Source organism: Myxine glutinosa, chromosome 8 (assembly GCF_964187855.1).
Source record: "Myxine glutinosa chromosome 8, kmMyxGlut1.1, whole genome shotgun sequence".
Lineage (NCBI taxonomy): Eukaryota > Metazoa > Chordata > Myxini > Myxiniformes > Myxinidae > Myxine > Myxine glutinosa.
Genome location: NC_136268.1, coordinates 125,086,723 through 125,108,741, shown reverse-complemented (window position 1 = coordinate 125,108,741; position 22,019 = coordinate 125,086,723). Strand labels below are relative to the sequence as shown.

General features: G+C 44.8%; 1 protein-coding gene across 1 annotated transcript in view; it reads right to left on the bottom strand.

Annotated features, from left to right (window-relative positions):
* Window positions 1–22,019, bottom strand: part of CPSF3 (cleavage and polyadenylation specific factor 3) — a 71,513-nt gene that overhangs the window by 14,342 nt on the left and 35,152 nt on the right. The window contains exons 14-17 of the mRNA XM_068125209.2: window positions 21,858–21,952; window positions 16,127–16,214; window positions 12,326–12,395; window positions 5,691–5,790 (exon numbers count right to left, since the gene is read on the bottom strand). Of these exons, the coding sequence (XP_067981310.1) occupies window positions 5,691–5,790; window positions 12,326–12,395; window positions 16,127–16,214; window positions 21,858–21,952 (353 nt within the window). The remainder of the gene's footprint in view (window positions 1–5,690; window positions 5,791–12,325; window positions 12,396–16,126; window positions 16,215–21,857; window positions 21,953–22,019) is intronic.

Below are 22,019 nucleotides of genomic sequence, written 5' to 3'. Positions count from 1 at the left end.
CTAGTTTATATAATTCACACAGTGCTGGTGTTGGCTTAGCGGTTCGGGTGCCGGCTTGGGATCCTAAGATCCTGGGTTCGAATCCCGGTCGATCGCTGAATTAACGCCAGGGGGGTTGACTCAGCCTGTCATCCTTCCGAGGTCGGCAAGTTGAGTACCAGCTTGCTGGGATGAATGATCCCGGTGTGTACCCCAGTTTAGAATAGGTACACCGTATCCCTGCGCATCGAAAGAGGCGACCAAGGGTTGGCGTCAGGAAGGGCATCCGGCCATAAAAATATTGCCTCAAAACAGGGAACCATGATTGTCATGGGACCCGCCTGGCTAACCCCCGCTCCAGCGGGGAAAATGGCCTTTAAAACGATCATTCATATTCATTCACACAGTGCAATACGTGCAGGCCGCTCCACAGAGCGACCTTGCGGGCTTATCAACGAGGAGAGGCGTGACACACATGTGTCTCAGCATACCTCAGATCAAGTTTAAAAACCAGCATCAACCGTGCATAAATTTGCATATTCGATCATTTTTGACAAAGTTATCGCACTTTGAACTTTGGTAGGGGACATGTATTGCAGCGCAATACTCAGAATGCTTGTTTTTCAAGATATTCATCTCACAAGGTTCAGACATACATGGCGGTGGCCATCTTGGATTTTGACGTGGCGACCCAATTTTCAATAGCGTTCTTCCTTATGCCTAGATATACTCACACACCATATTAGAAGTTGGTACTTCGCTTATTAGTCCCCTACCGGTGTATACCGGAGGGGACTATAGGTTTGCACGCAGTCCGTCAGTCCGTCAGTCCGTCAGTCCGTCAGTCCGTCACGCAAAGAACAGTTGTCCGGACTTTTTTTCTAAACGCTTAAAGCTAATGATTTCAAACTTGGCACATGGTTTCCTCATGATAAGTTACAGATAAAGTTCGAACTTCACGACGTTTCGATCATTTTTGACAAAGCTATGGCACTTTGAACTTTGGTAATTCTGATAATTCTGATGATCCTTAACTCAGTGCCATTTTAAGTTTTAATTTCCTTTAAAAAAGATTTTCTCTGCAATAATAGGACCGATTGACATTTTCACCAGAGGAGGGACTCGGTCTGTAGAATATTTTAATGGTAATTATGACGTCACAGGTCACGTGGTTCGGACGCCATATTGTTTTTTGTGAAAACACGAAAACCCATTTTTCTCTGCAACGGCTGAACAGATCGAGGCCAAACTTTGCAGGCAGAATCGCATACCCATGACGAACAAAAAAGTCAACGAGCATGACGTCATGCGTCACATGGTTTCAGAGTTATGACGTTTTTAAGCATGAACCTTTAAAACAGAGCCCCTCCCTCATTTTTGATCCAATCGAGGGGAAACTTCACAGATCTGTTCCGCATGTCGGTCTACTAAAATGTCCTTTTGGAATTTGCGATAGCTCACGTGGTTTGGCAGATATCCTTAATTAAACGAAATATTTAAAAAAATGGATATCTCTTCAATCGCTTTATTGATCGACGTGAAACTTCATACTATAGTAGAAGTCATGAAGAGTAACAAGTATGCAAAATTTCAAGATGATTGGATGTACGGTCTGGAAGCTAGAAGTTGTTATTGCGTGAAGAAGAGGCGTCAGGTATGCGGATTTAATTATTTATCACATGTACAGACTGAAAGCATCGTTGGACACGACCTGTCGCGGACATTTTAACCTCAAATAAAATTCTAATTTCAGATTTGTCAATAGCTGAAGTATATTAACAAACGAATAAAAAAGATTTGGTCAAATTCTGACTTTTTAAACTCGATCGCATTTGACAGAGTTGTGACAAGCTGAGGAAGACGAAACCTCGCATTGGCTTCTCCAATGTGCCATAAAAAAATGGATATCTCTTGAATCGCTAGTACCTCAGAGCGTGAGTTGGTAATAATTTATATAATTCACACAGTGCAATACGTGCAGGCCGCTCCACGGAGCGACCTTGCGGGCTTATCAACGAGGCGAGGCATGACACACGTGTCTCAGCATACCTCAGATCAAGTTTGAAAACCAGCATCAACTGTGCATAAATTTGCATATTCGATCATTTTTGACAAAGTTATGGCACTTTGAACTTTGGTAGGGGACATGTATTGCAGCGCAATACTCAGAATGCTTGTTTTTCAAGATATTCAGCTCACAAGGTTCAGACATACATGGCATCAGACATACATGGCGGCGGCCATCTTGGATTTTAATGTGGGTTGCACCCACACACCAAATTGGAATGCGGTCCTTCGCTTACGCACGGACGGACGGGACGGACGGAGGGGAAAACCATAGTCCCCCTTTCGCTCCGCTGTGCGACGGGGGACAATAAAATGTTTCCTTTTTAGTGTCGGTTCCGGCACATGCTTAAAAAAACCTTTTAGTTTCCTCAAGTGGCCTTTTTTGACGAGAGTGGTGGTGACAAGTCTCAGAGCCTCCTGCTCGGGAAGCATAAAAGATGGCCCTGAAGGCACCAAGGGTCGTGAGGCAAGTTGTCGTGAAGCCGACCCTCTTTCGTTTTGGTCCCTCGTGGTTTTCTCTCCTCCTCCTCTTGGGAAAGACAGCACGGCCATTAGCTCGCTGGTGAGCCCAGCAGTCCCAAGCTCCTGGCGATTGCCACACAAAACGTTCTCCGAGAGAACACAAAATTATTGTCCAACAAGAGAGAGAGAGAGAGAGAGAGAGAGAGAGAGAGAGAGAGAGAGAGACGTACTCTTCTTCCTCTTCCTAAGAAGCTTCTTTATGACCTCACACCGACCAATGGCAAAGCTCTTTCCAAATCACCCCTTGGTCCTCCCAGCCAATCATGACCTTCAGGGGTGTGTCCTGTTTCCTATTCGGTCCTTTGGAGGCGGGGCTTAGTCTGATCGGCTCTGCTTGGCTTTTGTCGGCGGTTGTTGTTTAAAGGAGGTGTTTTTAAAGCAAAATGTAAAGGAAAATTTACAGAGGGAAAATAAAGTACTGGGGAAAACTAACCTTAATCCCTACCAATAATTGGCACAACACCACCCCCATGTGGTGCACGCATAAACAACCTGAAGCTACAGTTTCCCTACTCAAGTACATTGAGATTTCTCCGATGCGTCCACGGTCCATGCTACTTCCTATACAGTGCTACCTTCCCTGTGGTATCCTTTCACCTACCTACCCCCATAAACGTAACAATATTATTAGATATATACAGTATACTCTTCATCAGAGAACTCTCATTTTCCTCATGGCAATCTTCCACGTTTGACACATTTGAGGAATACGGGAACCATTACATTGGATGCTAATGACAAAACACGCGCACACACACCACGCACACACACCACGCACACACACTACACACACACACACACACACACACACACGATGATAAAAGCGTATAAAGACCTCCGACCAGGAGGCAGAGAAATTTACACAAAACTGAATGGGGTCTCCGTGTGCAGGGGCACCATATTTTAGCTTTCCTGAAAGGAAAATCAGACACTGTAGCAGGAAAAAGCACCAAATATAAGAAGACGTCATGCAGAGCACGATACTCGCAAAATGCACCCTCTCCCCCCCAAAAAAAATGGTTGCCACTGATTCATCAAATTGTTCATTTCATGAAGATTAAAATTGGCGATCATCAAAGCTCGAGTCAATAAGATGAAAAGTGACGATTTTTCAGATAAAAATGGGTGATTTTAGAAGTTTGACCTTGAGTTGACCTTTGACCTTGTGACCTCAAAATATATGGTTTCTCAATTCAGTGAGGCACTATGCAAATGCTGTTAAATTCTCAAATAAATCGGATTAAAATTGATCGTCTTTCAGATGAAAATTTATGGTTTCGGAAGTTTGACCTTGAGTTGACCTTTTGATCTCAAAAATAGTTGGTTTTCCAATTTAGTGACTCAATGTGCAAATGTTGTTCAATTCTCAAGTCAATCGAATTAAAAATGGCGATTTTAGAAACTCGACCTCCAGATGACCTTTGACCTCAAAATCAATTGGCTTCTTAATTGTGACGACCTCCACGACTTGGTGAAGTTTCATGATGATCGGTTTAGAATTGTCACACACACACGGGGGAGAGTGGGTCACACACACACGGGGGAGAGTGGGTCACACACACACGGGGGAGAGTGGGTCACACACACACGGGGGACGAGTGGGTCACACACACACGGGGGACGAGTGGGTCACACACACACGGGGGACGAGTGGGTCACACACACACGGGGGACGAGTGGGTCACACACACACGGGGGACGAGTGGGTCACACACACACGGGGGACGAGTGGGTCACACACACACGGGGGACGAGTGGGTCACACACACACGGGGGAAGAGTGGGTCACACACACACGGGAGAGAGTGGGTCACACACACACGGGAGAGTGGGTCACACACACACGGGGGAGAGTAGGTCACACACACACGGGGGAGAGTGGGTCACACACACACGGGGGAGAGTGGGTCACACACACACACGGGGGAGAGTGGGTCACACACACACACGGGGGAGAGTGGGTCACACACACACATGGGGGAGAGTGGGTCACACACACACACGGGGGAGAGTGGGTCACACACACACGGGGGAGAGTGGGTCACACACACACAGGGGAAGAGTGGGTCACACACACACGGGGGAAGAGTGGGTCACACACACACGTGGGGGAAGAGTGGGTCACACACACACGGGGGAGAGTGGGTCACACACACACGGGGGAGAGTGGGTCACACACACACGGGGGAGAGTGGGTCACACACACACGGGGGAGAGAGGGTCACACACACGGGGGAGAGAGGGTCACACACATGGGGGACTGTCACCTAAGCAACTCGTCCAACAAGTTTAGTTCACCAACTCCACCAACTCGTACACAACTTTTTGAAATATCATGTTATGTATCGCTTTTCACCCGATCTCTCAATGGTGAATAATCATTTAAAAATTAAATAATTCTCGTATCCGGATCCATATTCATATCTTCACCAAAATCGAATCGATTAGTCCTCGTCACACACCCAACCGTTCCACCAGGTTTCATCCAAACCCTGCCACAACTTTTGAGATATATCTTGCTATGTATCGATTTTGGATATCTGAGATATATCGTGCAAACAGACAAACAGACTGGGATGAAAACATAACCTCCATCCACCTTTGGTGGCGGAGATAATAACGTAATAAGGGCACATTTTAAAATGAAACTTTGTATATTCAATCAACATTGTATGCAACGTTTTTTTAAAATTTCACCCCAGGGGGTGGTGTTAGCGTTGCAAAATTCTTATCAACCAGGAAATACAATGGACTTAGGGTCACAGGGGTCAAAACAAGGAAGTGTGGGGATTTGTGATGTTGCGCTATCGACTTTGCTGTAGTACTTGTTAAAGTTATATCGAGCCATAATATTAACATCAACTACTATCCCCTTCTCCAGATAAATACAACCATTTATGTTTATATACACATCTCTCTTCATGCCTTCCATCCCATCCCATGCCCTGCCATCTGCATGGATTTTTCTTAATCTGATAAGAGTCCGACAAACTGCCAGTGGCACAGTATAGCCACTCGAATCTCCTTTACATTTTGCAACAGTATAATATCGGAGATGGTTGGACTAATGGAGAAAATCTGTGACCGTGTGGTGTGAAACTGAAGCTGCATGCATCACGTACGAGGGTGGTGAGGGATACGATAATGGTCTTTCCATTCACCGTGATGGAGATCGCTTGGCCAGAGTCCAAGACCAAGATGGAAGAGTCTCCAAACATGTCACTGCAAGGCAGGATTGGCAGTGGTGTAAAAGAAACAGCATTTGGCGTTTTACTATTTATTAGCAGATGAGGCGATAGAAAAATAACTAATGCACAGAGGCATCATGTCCTTAAAGTTAAAATTCTGGAACGTTAATCAACGATTTAATTCACTTTCACTGGGGAAGAATATGCACAATAACCCCATAAATCATTTGGTTACAGTGTCATGCGTTCATTGTTAAATGCTCCTCCAAGCCAAAAGATAATACCAATACTCCATTCTCTCTACTTTGGAAAAAATTCAACTTAGCTATGCAGTACTCTTTATAAAAGGCATTGAGACAGCCTTCCAAATCCGAAATGAAACCTCATGACCCTAAAGTGCACCCTCACTCCCCCACCGCCCCTCCAATGCAAAGTAGTACGTGTCCATGTATAAGCACCGCCTTCCCACTCGCTACATTATTGAACCTTCCCTGGGGGTTATCTCTGTCTCTGTGTGGAATTTCCCCGGCATAATAGCCAATGGGCACGGCCCACGCACAATCACGGTGTGGGTGTGGAATATCCTCGGCATAATAGCCTATGGGCATGACCCACACACGATTGCGGTCTTTGTGTGGAATTTCCCCAGTGTAATAGCTATTGAGTGCGACCCACGGATGATCGTAGGGTCAGCAAAAGGCCACATTCGCCACTCCAAAGGTCACAATGGCACTGTCAAATGAGAACGCAAAAATGGCCCCCTTGGGATTTAGCGAGCATGCAAACAGCGAGCATGCTGAAGAGGATTCCAGAAAGCCCAAGGTAGTCATTCAATTCTTCACCACTTGCTGGTCACGTGTCAGTTTATGCTGGTGGGGTTGTGCTGCTGCTCAGGGTGTGTGCTGGCTTGCACAAGAGATCGAGGGAAGGCACGTACAGGGTGCAACACGGACAAGCCCCACACGGAACTGCTGTGTGCACGGATGGGACACCTGTGGCCAACTGGGCTGAGGCAAGAGTCATAAGCGGTTGTCGGGGAGGTAGACCACAAATGCGCAAGCAGAGCTCGCACAGCATAGATTTTTCTTTTGTCTCGTAATCTCCCTTCTCAGTCCCGTATTTCCTGGGTGACCGGTGATGGTTTAATTAAGCCGTCCGCTACATGATGGGGGAGGCTTATTGCTGTTGTAGGTTTTGTTTCTGCAATTAGTGCCTCCAATTCTTTAATGGCACCACAGAGTTTCTTAGACACCAAGAGTGCTTAGTTTTAAATCAAAAGTTTACACTAAACCACCATTTAGAATTTTATCTTCTTCCTGCACTCCAACTACTCCCATTTCCAAACTGTATCTCGAAGCCGGCTGGGGCTTTCAGAATTAAATTTTGCATCAATAATGGGGATACAACATATGCGGTGTTGACATATTTATTTTTGATCTTGACATAATTTTTAAATTATGACCTAATTTTAGGCATTTTAACATTTTTTCACCATAACTCAAATAAGGCTTGTCCGATCAGAATGAATTTCCCATCGATAGATAACATACAGCAAGACGCATTCAAATTTAATTTACATCATACCCCTGCAGATTAAAGGTCAAGGTCTTACACCCCAATGAGTGATAAACCACCATTTCGGTTTTTCTCCCCTTTTCTGCCAATTTCCAAGCTGTATCTTGGATCTGGCTGGGACTTTCAGAATGAAAGTTTTCATCAGTTATGGAAATCCAAAGTAAGTGGGGTTGACATAATTTTTACTTGCGACGTGTTGCAGGTCTACAAGAGCTCCGCATGGTTATTGAGCCTGGTGTTGGCTTAGCGGTTAGGGTGCCAGCTTGGGATCCTAGGATCCTGGGTTCGAATCCCGGTCGATCGCTAAATTAACACCAGGGGGGTTGACTCAGCCTATCATCGTTCCGAGGTCGGCAAATTGAGTACCAGCTTGCTGGGATGAATGATCCCGGTGTGTACCCCGGTTTAGAATAGGTACACCGTATCCCTGTGCATCATAAGAGGCGACTAAGGGTTGGCGTTAGGAAGGGCATCCGGCCATAAAAACATTGCCTCAAACAGGGAACCATGATTGTCATGGGGCCCGCAAGGCTAACCCCTGCTCTAGTGGGGAAAATGGCCTTAAAACGATCATTCATTCATTCATTATTCATTCATTCATTTTCCCCTTTTCTGCCAATTTCCAAGCTGTATCTTGGATCTGGCTGGGACTTTCAGAATGAAAGTTTTCATCAGTTATGGAAATCCAAAGTATGTGGGGTCGACATAATTTTTACTTGCGACGTGTTGCAGGTCTACAAGAGCTCCGCATGGTTATTGTTTTTAAACTTAACCTAATTCCTGTGGTCATGAACTTAATTATAGACATTTTAACAACTTTCACCATAACTCGACTAAGGTTTGTCTGTTTTTGCTTAGTTTACATCATACACCTCCGGGTGAGGCAAGCACATTTTGCTTAGTTTACATCATACACCTCCGGGTTAAAAGACAAATTCAAATTGCAGTCTGAAATGAAAGTGTGTGTGTGTGTTGTTTTTTGTCATCACTCGGTGTGGAATCTGAAAGACCGCTTGGCCTTCCAAGATGTTTTTGCTTCACAATAGTGTGCCTGCACTAAAGTTGTGCACCTGATATTGGTTTAGTGTTCTTGGCCTACTTTTTTCTGATTGTGACCGAATCAACAAAAAACACCTTTTTAATTAAACATTCAATAATTTTCCTCTGGTTTTCATGATGTTGAGTTATATGGATAGATTGTAGATGGGGACACATTTTAAAATTTACCCTCTATTCCTAAATGTTGAAGGTCAAAGTCATATGGCGGTCTGAACAAAATATGCATGGGACAAGGGTAAGTCGAGAAAGATCGCAAAGAGTAAGACAAGGGAGGCTTAACCTTGACGATTGCTTTGTGATCGCAGATATCTGGTTTCTTATCCTCCCCCATTCCCCTCCCCGTTGGACTTGGTCCGAAACGGGGGCTTATGGATTTGGTCTCGTCCGCCCAAACGTGCATCCGCAACCATATCTTGGAAATGTATGGACCAATTTTGTTCACACTTGGCACAAGGACGATACATGACGCTATACATATATGCACATCATTTTGTTTCGCGATGCGATCAAAGACGGCCAACTGGCGGCCATTTTAGTTGTAAAAACCCCGATGTTGAACACGTCAACAATTTCTCGGACATGCATTTGCCGATTTTGTTCAAACTTGGCACAGGCAGAGTACATGTTGGCATGCATGTGTGCCTCACTTTATTTTGCGATCTGATCAAAGATGGCCGACTGGTTGACTGGCGGCCATTTCAGTTGTAAAAAACCCGATATTGAACACGTCCTCAACCATTTCTCGGAAATGCATTTACTGATCTTGTTCAAATTTGGCACACATACAATGAATGGTGGGTTACATAAGCAAGTCATTTTTTTTCAAGATCAGATCCAAGATGGCCGACTGGTGACCATTTTGTTACTTAAACATGTCCCCATCCATTTCTCAGACATGCATTTCTTTGCAACTGGACCTGACGGCATCAGCCCACGGGTCCTAAAATCCTGTTCTTCTGCTCTTTCACTCCCTCTCTCTGTTCTCTTCACCCTCTCTTTTGCTCAAGGTCAACTGCCATCTGCTTGGAAATCAGCCAACATCACCGCTTTGCACAAAAAAGGTGCAAAAACAGATCCTAGCAACTACAGACCAATCAGCCTTCTCCCAATTATCAGCAAAGTCATGGAATCCATCATTGCTTCGGATATGAAATCTTTCCTCTTCTCCAACGGCTTGATCTCTGATCATCAATTTGGTTTCAGACCAGGTCACTCGACTCTGGACATGCTGCTTCTGCTTTCTCAACAATGGATGGAGGTCCTCAATGCCAAACAGGAAATTAGAGCTGTCTCCCTCGACATATCACGTGCCTTCGATACGGTCTGGCACCCCACTCTGCTCACCAAACTCTCCTCCTTTGGTATCCATGGAAATCTCCACGCATGGCTGGCGGACTTCCTCTCTAGTCATAGTCAACGTATGGCCCTGAATGGGTTTCTCTCATCTCCTCTTCCTGTTCAGGCTGGAGTTCCCCAAGGCAGTGTTCTGGGCCCTGTGCTTTTTCTGGTCTTCATCAATGATCTCTCTGACTCTCAAAATCACAGACTGGGCAAACAAGTGGAACATGTCTTTCAATCCTGACAAATCTCACACTCTTACGATGTCTCTCCGAAAAGACCGACTGGACAACCCTCCCATCTACTTTCTGAATAATCCTCTCCAAGAAGTTCTGTCACTCAAGCTTTTGGGTCTCACTATCTGCTATGATCTTTCCTGGGAAAACCACATTTCCAAGCTGGCCTCCAAAGCCAGTCGCCGACTGGGCATCCTCCGTCGTGCGAAGTCCTTCCTTGGCACACCTAAGCTCCTCACCACATACAAGGCTTTCATTCGCAGCTCAATGGAGTACTGCTCTCCCCTCTGGGCTGGTGCTCCTGCCTCACACCTAGCTCGTCTTCACGCTGTTGAAACCAAAGCATTCAGAATCATTGGAATCTCCCGCGATGACGCTATCTCCGAGGGCCTTTCACTTACTCACCGCAGGCAGGTTGGTGGTCTTTCCGTCTTCTACCAACTCCTCTCCGGCCTTGCTCCCCCAGCTCTCTCTGGGCTCTGTCCCCCAAATATTCCAACAGGTCGCACAAGATCTGCCTGCAACCCTTTTATGGTTAAACTGCCAAAATCAAGACTCTGCTCACCTTCACTCCTTCATTCCTCTTTTCTCCCACCTCTGGAACAAACTCCCTCACTCTCTTCAATCCCACTCCTCCCTCCAGGTCTTTAAAACGGCTGTTCACCACCATCTCTTATCTTCCCCAATCCAAAACCTTGATCTTTTCTACCCCTGCTAATTTCACCCCAAATCCACTTTTTGAGGTGCCGACTTCTTTCCTGGAAGTCCTTGGTGTCCTTGCGTTTTATACCTATCCTGCCCCCTCCCCCTCAGGCCCTCTCCCTCCCATACATCTCCCGATGTCCCTGCTCTCAAATGTTGTGTTTGTGTGCTTCCTCCCCTTCTCTCCCCATCTTGTCGACCTCTCCCCTTTTTATATACTTTGTTTGCTTGTTTGTTTGATTTGTTTGTTCGATAAATGTTAGCTCTTTCACGAGCCTCGACTCTGTATACAAAAAAAAAAAGAAAAAAAAAAGAAGAAGACAATACATGAGTATACATATGCAGAAGATTTTGTTTTGTCATCCATCCAAAGATGGCTGACTGACAGCCTTCTGTACAGCAAAATTACGGAAATCACGGCGGCAGCTATGACCTTTTATGTCTTTTTCTTCTTGTTCATTGTTACTGTCTGTGATCGTCACTCCATGGCCATGTTTTTCCTCTTCCCCTTTTCCTTCCTGCAATAAATCCATGTTTTAAGGCTAATGTGTGATGATCGGGAGCAGGTACGATAGTGCTTGGAGAATAGACTTATTAACACGTTAGATGGGCAGATTGTATCCACACTATAGCACCTCCACCGTGGATCGCTGAAAGGCTTCATTTGGCCAACTTGTCGGCTTTTCAATACGGTCGTTGCATTAGGAGACGCCAATTTGTGTCAAATTCCATATGTGGTGGGTGGCATGATGGTAGTTTATACTTTTTATATACATGATGGTCGTCTATACAAACTCACTTTACCATGATGGTAAAGACTACCGTTACTACTCAACCATAACAATATCTTAGGAACAATGTGGCTAGTGACAAATTCCAAGTTGGATTGATACAGGTATAAATAGTTTGATAGAATGGTTAGAGATGAATGAGCATTCACACAGAGATGATAAATGAGTGCCTGTAGGAAGAATATTTATCTCTATGCTTAAAGAAGAAGAAAAAAATGGAGGGATATTATAATTAGCTCCATCTGTCTGTCTCTCATAATTAAGCCTGTCTGTCACGATATCTCCTCCTAATCTCCTCCGAAACAGTTGTGCATTCACCAAATGTGGTAGTTATGATCAGCACATGGTACATTTGTTGTGCATTCTCCTTTGACTGTATCCCCTACCACCTTTCGAGAGAGCCTGTGTCAATAGCGATAGGGTAATGAATGGCAAGAGTAGTGCCATTTTTGGGTCTGCCCCCTGCGGTGGGGTCAACAGGCCAGATACCAAAAAATGCATTTATGGGCACATTTTCAAATGAAACTTTGCAAATGCAATCATCATTGGGGGACGCATGAAATATGTAATGATTTTTCTCTATTTGACCGCTGGTTCTTGCCCCAGGGGTTGGGGATTTAGGGTCACAGGGGTCAAAACAGAAAAAAAACTCCAAATTTGATATCAGTGTCATTCCTGGTGGAACGTTTTGCCATCTTTCAACTTTGCTTTAGATGGGAAGAGTAGGGAATTGCGACGGCGTGTCATCGACTTCGCTCCAGTTCATTTTATTTTATGGTCACAAGTAGAATAACCTGGTACCCACAAGAGGCACAATTTATATCCATCTAGAATCGCAACTGAAGCTTCTTCATGGAAGTGTCCTCACCTCAACAGGTTGACGGCTTTTTGTTGAAAATCCTTTTCGCCACACTGTTCGAGTGGTGCAAGCAGATGGCCTGTAAAGCAAAGCAGGAAGTCAGAATGTATATCACCGATTCCAATAACCCGAAACTTTGATGCAATGTCACTTTGGAATGAATCTTCCTTTTTAGCTAAAGCGGGGCTGCCATTGATTTTAACCTTGACATTACATATACATACATATTTTGTCACGAAAATTGACTCTTACGAGTCAAGGGGTTTCGTCGATTAGTTATATCCTAATTTGCATGTGTAGAGTCGATGTATTGTAATCCCGGAGCTGTCGTGATGCACCCAGCCCCTACCCACCCACCCCTCTCCTACTGGAAGGAGGAACCAGTCCAATTTTCCTGGGAATGGAAACACTGAGTTTGCCCAGACTGGCAGGAGACCCACCTCACAGCACGCCATCCATTGGGAAACTGTTGCCTGTTCATCGCATTGAAATAAAGTTGAGGTTGGTTGCCTCACATGGCTCGACCAGGCCCTAACCCGCCTTATTTATTTTATTCTCCCAGCATCTTCTAACCCTTTTTCTCCTTTGACTGTATCCCCTACCACCTTTCGAGAGAGCCTGTGTCAATAGCAATAGGGTAAGTTAGACCAGGGGTTCTCAACCTATTGCACCTCAAGGCCCACTTGAGTATACATCAAAAAGGTCAGGGCTCACATAAGAAATAATAACGTTAAAAAATAGGGTGTTCTGAACTTAGTTATGTGTCGCTGTCTGCTGCAATGCATTAAATAAAATATAATAATAATAATAATAAAAACAACTTTTTTGGTTCCTTATTTAAGACATTTAAGCCTTAAATATAGAGTGCTGCTTACGTCAGTGGGATATTTGGGGGGCTTAATTCTGAGAAACAATCAGATCAAGCTGAGGTGGGATGGGTGAGAGGCCGACTCGTCAAGTAGCATTCAAAGTTGCTTTCAGTTTATTCCTGGTCTTTGATTTTGTGCCAATAACAAGTGAAAACCCTGACTCACACAGGTATGTGGTATTGATTTTTTTTTTTGAAATGTAATGATTTGATGAGGAAATTGAAGAAAGCCTTTTAAGTAGGAAGAAGAACAGCGTGTTGTAATATACCACTGAATAAAACACTGCAGGGGAAAGTTTAAACATTTTTAAACAAAACCGTGAAAACAATTTGGGAAAATTCCCTGAAGTGAGGGCATGGATCTGAGAAAGAAGGAGAAAGGGTTGAATGAGTATGGTAGAAACTAGAATTGGAAAGGTGAGCAATGGCTGGAGAGGTAGAAGAAAAAGGAGATAAAGGGAGCGGGGTGAGACAACTGTGGACCACGAGGAGGAATTCGAGGAATGAAGCCACGAGGAATGAAGTTATTTATTTATTTTATTTAAAACTTTAGACAAAGGGTAAGATGTTCAGGGGAGGTAGGAGGTAAAAAGAAAATCAAAGAAAAAAGCAATAAAGAGAAAGAAATAACTTAAGTTTACAAAATACCGACGGGGCGAAGGAAGCCTTGAGGAAGGCCTTGAGGAAAGGCCAGGCCTTGAGGAAAGCCTTGCATCTTCCATACACCCTATTATGTTACATACATTGCCATTATCTGTAGGTTTATTTAATGACCACTTTTGTGCACATCATGGATAAATTGCATCAATGAAGAAGAACGATTTTTTTTCAAACTATATTCCCTATGGCTAGCCGATCATATGAAGTTTTGCATTGATCTGTTAAATGGTTCTGGAGAAGGTTTTTTTACGTTTTTATTTTAAATCCAATATGGCCACCAGACCACATGACCGATGACATAAATTTAATTCTTCACTCACATGGAGTCATAGATCAGATATATGAAGTTTCAGATTTCATGGATAAGAATTTTGATTCAACCAATTATGGCTGGAATACCATTTCACTGATGAGGTCATCATTATCTCCCTATATACCCCATGGGGAGTTGATGACATAAGCAAGTTTCAATTTTTTTTGTTGAGCAGTTTCGGGGCTAATATCTGGTGTTGATTGGGGAGAGTATGGATGGACTGAAGGAGAAGATGAACAAGTGGAAGGAATGCATGGAGACAAAAGGTCTGAAGGTGAATATCGGAAAGACGAAGGTGATGGCAAGTGGTAAAGCATGTGGTGAGGTGGAAATAACTGGGAAGTGGCCATGTGCTGTGTGCAGGAAGGGTGTCGGAGTGAATTCCATTCAATGTACAATGTGCGCTGAGTGGGTTCATCAAAAATGTAGTGGTCTGAGAGGGTCATTAACCAGTGTGGCAGCTACATTCAAGTGTAAGGTGTGCACAGAGGCAGCTGCAGATGGAGGACATGTTGAGTTGGATCTTGGAGACGGCATGAAGCTGGAAGGTGTGAAAACATTTTGCTACCTAGGAAACATGCTGAATGGAGAAGGTGGATCAGACTCGGCAACGGTTGCTAGAGCGAGATATGCATGGAAGAAGCTTCGGGAACTAAGTGGCGTGATGACGAGGAGGGGGGTGTCATTGAAGCTGAAGGGAAAGGTGTATGCTGCATGTGTGAGAAGTGTTATGATTTATGGGAGCGAGACATGGGTAATGAACGTAGAGCAGCAACGAAGGCTGGAAAGGGTAGAAATGCGAATGGTTCGGTGGATGTGTGGAGTATCGTTGAGAGAGAGGAAGACAAATGATGAATTGCGAAAGATGATGGGAATAGAGCCTGTGATGGATGCTGTGAAGAGAAACAGGTTGAGATGGTTTGGTCGTGTGTTGAGGAAGGATTAAAGTGACTGGTTGAGAAGAGTGATGGAAATAAATGTAGAAGGAAGTAGAGGAAAGGGAAGACCGAGAAAGACTTGGCTAAAGGTGGTGGAAGAAGAAATGTGGGCAAGGGGGTTAACAAGGGGAGATGGAGAAAATAGGGCAAAATGTGGAAGATTGTCATGGGGCCTGCAAGGCTAACCCCTGCCCTAGCAGGGAAAATGGCCTTAAAATGCTTGTTGTTGTTGTTGTTTTCAGAGCTAATGATTCGGTCCAATTTTTTTTCCTTTAAATCCAATATGGTTGCCATACAATGTGCCCCATTACATCAGAGTATATTCTCTATGGTGAGTCCTTCCTACGTTTAAGGTTTCGGATCGATCGGACAAGTGGTTGCAGAGAAAAGACTTTTTAAGGGAAAATATATAAACTTGCATTCCGCCTCACACCCACGTTACATTAACCTTGCAACCCCTTTGGTGAGACTAAAAGAGAAATTGGTTAGTCAGTTCCTCCGTCCCCGTTTTGGGACATTGGGTAGCAAAAGAGAAGGGGTGGGGGGAGTGAGTGGAGGGGAGGAAAATAAGAGGGAAGAGGGAAGGGAGGGATGTTGCAGAGGATGGGGAGAAGAATAAGAGTTAGTGAGGAAAAAAGAGGGGTAAGAGGAGGATATTGAAGTTAAATGAATACAATACAATACAGCACTGTATATAGAAAGAGAATGTGGGTAAGGGGGGAGGGAGGGAAGAGTCTGTAAAATTGTCATATTGTATACATAATGTATATATGGCCAAAATGGCATAACACCAAATAATAGGTCACAAAATAAGTTGAAGGAGAAACCAAACGTGCATTTGTGGTTAAACAATACAATACTTCCCTCTCCATTCAACTGCTTCATCGATGATTAAATTTTCTAAATCTGAGATTCCCCATTTTTATCAACCATAAATGAAATTAGTCATCTACAAAAAGTCCATGAATGGAGAGCAAAGTTTGGCAATTTGTGCTTTTAAACTTCTCAATGCAAATAGGAGACAAAGGCACCTTTCTTTATCAGTGGGTTGGACTGCACCTCCAAAATAACGGTGAGCACCGCGTCAGCATACATGTCATTCAATGAGTTTGCAGCCCACTGCAAAAACAGAAGAAACAAGGTAGAGCATTGAACAAAACAGACACTCGAAGTATATAGATTACCTGAAATCTGACTCACTAACTTATTGACTGACATGTAGTATCACTACTTTTTCGAAATGCTCCAAAATATTTCCATCTTCTTATGGGGTAGCCAGGGAAAGCTTATGCCCCAAGACTTTCATGAACAAGATGACCAGGCCTGATGTTTAACAGAAGGTGGGAGCAATTTGTAATTTTGCCAATGTGCTGGCAATCACTCGCCTACTCCTTGCGAAGTACATTTTGGGATCTTTCACGTCGAACAACTTATGCTGGTAGACAGGATGTCCAGTTTAACATCCATCTGAGTGATAACACACACACTGATGCCTCGCCCTGTCTGCTGGACATCTGGAGGACAATTTATAGCTGAATCGGTATTTATACCCATGAAGACAGCTCAGAGGCAAGTGTACATACCTCGAAGCCAGCCTTCCACTCACTGACTGACATACTCGTACAACAACATTGTAACAGAGTGGCGTGCCTTCGCACGTTGCTTTCGCTCGCTCAAACCCGGGGCCTTCGCTCAAACTTGACCGATCTCTCCATACAGGTTGCTTCTGACAAACCAGATTTGATCTGCTTAACAGAAACTTTCCTCCTTCATGATGTTTCTGATTCCTTAATATCTCTCCTGGGTTACTCCCTCCTCCGCCGGTATGATAGACCTGAGCCTCGTCCTGGAGGTGGGGTTGCTATCTTTATCAAAAACTCTCTTCCTCACTCGCCTTGCACTGCCCTCTCTCCACCTCACCCCCAGGAATACCTCTGGCTACGGCTTCCCCTTCGCTCCCACCTTTCGTTCATATGTGTGTTGTACAGTCCACCAAACAGTGATGACTCCATCTACATCTTGCTGTCTGATAATATAGACCAACTTCTATCTACTCATCCCAACTCTCTCTTCTTCATATGTGGTGATTTCAATTGTCACCATGCCAGTTGGCTGGGTGTGGGTGCCTCTCTCACCAGCCATGGCTCTTCAGCAAAGGACTTCTGCGACTCACTAGGACTGACACAATCTGTCAATTTTCCGACCCGGATCTCAGTCAACGGAGTATCTTCTCTTCGAGACTTGGTTATGACCAACTTCCCTGCAAATGTCTGCTGCTCTTCTTATGCTTCAATCGGTTCATCTGACCATATGCTTGTTAAAGTGGACATCTCTCTGACAATTCTCAGACAGCCTCCTCAGCGTCGACGAGTCTGGCATTTCACTCAGGCCAATTGGCACGGTCTTCAAGCAGCCATCAATCATCTGGACTGGTCTTCCATCTCTACCGCCTCCGACATCAACTCATCCTGGGAATTCTTCCAAAGTAAATTGCTCTCTCCCATGCACAGATTTATCCCATCTCGTCTTCAGTTGTCATACCCTTCCTCCCGTCCATGGTACATGGAATCTTGTGGTGAGGCAGTTGCCCAGAAACAACTTGCATTCGCCTCCTGGAAAACAAATCCAACGGAAGGAAGTCTCATTTCCTTTCACAAAGTCCGAAACAAGTGTGTGTCCACCGTCAGGAGAGCCAGGAAAAAATACCTCCCGCCTCCAAATCCTGGTGGCGTCTGGTCAAATCTGGTTCTGGTGTTTGTTTCCCCTCTTTTACCTCACATTGCTACACAGCTGACACTGCACATGAAAAAGCTGAATGCCTCAACTCTGTGTTTGCCTCTAAATCTTGTGTCCCAAACCCATCCCTCTCTGTACCCACCGTACCCAGTCGTACATAGCTGCTCCTGGACTCTGTGTCCTTTCCTCCTGACAAGGTGGAAAAGTTTCTGTCAACCCTCGACTCTGATTCTGCAACTGGTCCTGACGGCATCAGCCCACGGGTCCTAAAATCATGTTCTTCCGCTCTTCCACTCCCTCTTTCTGTTCTCTTCACCCTCTCTTTTGCTCAAGGTCTTCTGCCATCTGCTTGGAAATCAGCCAACATCACCGCTTTGCACAAAAAAGGTGCAAAAACAGATCCTAGCAACTACAGACCAATCAGCCTTCTCCCAATTATCAGCAAAGTCATGGAATCCATCATTGATTCAGATATGAAATCTTTCCTCTTCTCCAATGGCTTGATCTCTGATCATCAATTTGGTTTCAGACCTGGTCACTCTACTCTGGACATGCTGCTTCTGCTTTCTCAACAATGGATGGAGGTCCTCAACGCCAAACAGGAAATTAGAGCTGTCTCCCTTGACATTTCACGTGCCTTCGATACGGTCTGGCACCCTGCTCTGCTCACCAAACGCTCCTCCTTTGGTATCCATGGAAATCTCCGCGCATGGCTGGCGGACTTCCTCTCTGGTCATAGTCAACGTGTGGCCCTGAATGGGTTTCTCTCATCTCCTCTTCCTGTTCAGGCTGGAGTTCCCCAAGGTAGTGTTCTGGGCCCTGTGCTTTTTCTGGTCTTCATCAATGATCTCTCTGACTCTCTTGAAAATCCTCTCCATCTCTTTGCTGACGACTCTACTCTCTGTCGCTCCATTCCTCATCCCTCAGATCGGCAGTCTGCAGCCTCCTCACTCTCTGCAGACCTGGACAAAATCACAGACTGGGCAAACAAATGGAACATGTCTTTCAATCCTGATAAATCTCACACTCTTACGATGTCTCTCCGAAAAGACCGAATGGGACAACCCTCCCATCCACTTTCTGAATAATCCTCTCCAAGAAGTTCTGTCACTCAAGCTTTTGGGTCTCACTATCTGCCATGATCTTTCCTGGGAAAACCACATTTCAAATCTGGTCTCCAAAGCCAGTCGCCGACTGGGCATCCTCCGTCGTGTGGTCCTTCCTTGGCACACCTGAGCTCCTCACCACATACAAGGCTTTCATTCGCAGCTATATGGAATACTGCTCTCCCCTCTGGTCTGGTGCTCCTGCCTCACACCTAGCTCGTCTTCACGCTGTTGAAACCAAAGCGTTCAGAATCATTGGAATCTCCCTCTTTTTATATATTTTGTTTGTCTGGTTGATTTGTTTGTGAAGTAAATGTTAGCTCTTTCACGAGCCTCGATTCAGTATCCAAAAAAAAAAAAAAAAACTCCCGCGATGAAGCTAACTCCAAGGGCCTTTCACTCACTCACCGCAGGCAGGTTGGTGGTCTTTCCGTCTTCTACCGACTCCTCTCTGGCCTTGCCGCCCCAGCTCTCTCTGGGCTCTGTCCCCCAAATATTCCTACAGGTCGCACAAGATCTGCCTGCAACCCTCTTATGGTTAAACTGCCAAAATCAAGACTTTCTGCTCACCTTCACTCCTCTTTTCTCCCGCCTCTGGAACAAACTCCCTCACTCTCTTCAATCCCACTCCACCCTCCAGGTCTTTAAAACAGCTGTTCACCACCATCTCTTATCCTCCCCCATCCAAAACCTTGATCTTTTCTACCCCCGCTAATTTCGGTCCCCTTGTGTTTTATACCTCTCCCCCCCCCCCCCACCCCCCCCCCCACCCCCTTCCCATGCCTCCTCCCCCCAAGCCCTCTCCCTCCCACACTTCTCCCTGCTCTCAAATGTTGTGGTTGTGTGCTTCCCCTTCTCTCCCCATCTTGTCTTCCGCTCCCTCTTTTTGTATATTTTGTTTGTCTGGTCGATTTGTTTGTGAAATAAATGTTAGCTCTTTCACGAGCCTCGATTCAGTATACAAAAAAAAAAAAAAAAGGTCGAAATGAAGATCAAATAGCTGTATGTTGAAATATGTTGAAAAAGTCAAAACTTTACATGGGGTGTACTTACTTTTTCACGTGACTGCACATGTATTGTGAAATTAGTGCATTATGTCAACACAGAATAATTAACTATGATTAAAATGATTGGATAGTAGAATTGAAGGGTCCAAAATTGACCCTTTGATGTCTAACATTGGCCAGCAGCACACTACAGTACCTCTACAGTACCTGTACTTTAGTTTAGTGGTCAAAGGTTAGGCATTTGTAGGTACTGGCCTAATGCTAATTTCACCCCAGATCCTTTTTTTTTTTTAAATACCAACTTCTTTCCTGGAAGTCCTTGTGTTTTATACTTCTCCCACCACCCCCCCCGCCCCCCCTTTCCCATGCCTCCTCCCCCCAAGCCCTTTCCCTCCCGATGTCCCTGACCTCAAATGTTGTGATTGTGTGCTTCCCCTTCTCTCCCCATCTTGTCTACCACTCCCCTTATTAGATGTTTTGTGTGTCTGTTTGATTTTTTTGTGTGGTAAATGTTAGCTCTTTCACAAGCCTCGATCCTGTAAAAAAAAAAAAAAAAAAAACCCAGCATCTCCTGTTCCTTTTAGAACAGGCCAGGCTACAACTAGCCAGTACAAAACGTGATTAAGGTTACCTGGGAGTGCATGTCGAGGCAGTGGTCTGAAATGCGTGGCATGGCTCCAGCAAAATGCTACAAATTTTATATTGAAGCAATTTTCTGTGGCCACAGATGCCTTATTATAAAGTACTAGCCGAATGCACCCTACGTTGCCTGGATTGTTTTTGAATGAATTTACTACTATAATTCAGCTTTTACTCGCGACCGTAGAAGATTTACGACGATAATTCAGCTCAGCTTTTAATTGCGAAATGGGCCCAGCCCGGCCGAAGCTCCCTCACGACCTCACCAAAAACCTTCCCGGGGCCAGTCCCGACATTTTTGGTTCTTTTTGAATGAATTTACTACTATAATTCAGCTTTTACACTCGGCCGTAGAAGATTGACTACTATAATTCAGCTCAGCTTTTAATTGTGAAATGGGCCCAGCCCGGCCGAGGCGGCCTCGACCAGCCTCGCCACCCTCGACCGGCCTCGCCACCTCGCCTATAACCTTCCCGGGGTCTGTCCCGACATTTTTTGTTTCAGGGGTTTCCTCCTATCTTTCACCGTTCAGGAGATTAGCGCGTGCAGACAAACAAACAAACAAAAACATTATTTTGTATATATAGATATCTGCATGTGAACTCGCATAATCACTGACCCAGAGCGATTAGAATAACCCATACCGTTTCTTCGGGAAAGGTCGAGAGCCTAACAAACTGTTCTTGGCTCAGCCATGCATAATTGCAATGCCACTGTGACACTGACCCGTAAACACATGCAGAGATACAGACAGACACAGAGAAACACACACAGGAAGACAGGTTGCAGCCTCTCAAAGAGATAGAACTGCCAACTGCAAAACGCAGTAAGCTGGTACACTACTAACCAGTTAGCGTGAACGCTTTCGAAACCTTTGTGGCAATACTAGCCCCTTTCCCCACAGAAAGGGAATCGATCCACGGCCACATTTCTGGTCATCAAATGCATGTTGTTGTTGTGTATCATGGAGTGGATTTACTCCCAAAAGTTTAGCTGGTGAGCAGTCCCATGTGGGATTTTTACTGTTATGGAAGCTGTGAACCTATGTTTCACCCCAGCACTTGCTGAAAAGGTCCTGACGACAATGAACACAGATATCTGCAAGAAACCAGCGACATACTACATGTCTATGTAAGAGGAATGATGGAGAATCCAACCTTTAAACTTTCAAAAATTGGTAGCAGATGTTATTGCACAGGGTACTGGCTAAAATTAGGGAACAGGAAGAATGACTATTCAAGATGTCTCAAAGACAAATTTTTATTCCTGCTCACCTCTAGTATTACCATGCCTGGCTCCTGAATGATCGTAATCGCTTTGAACACTCTCAAGGCTGGCTTGTCAAGAATATCGACTTCCTCAACATCACCTGAGGAAGGAAGGGGAGAAGTAGGCAGGCAAGGGGGGTTAAGTAAAGAGATCAAGATTGACAGATC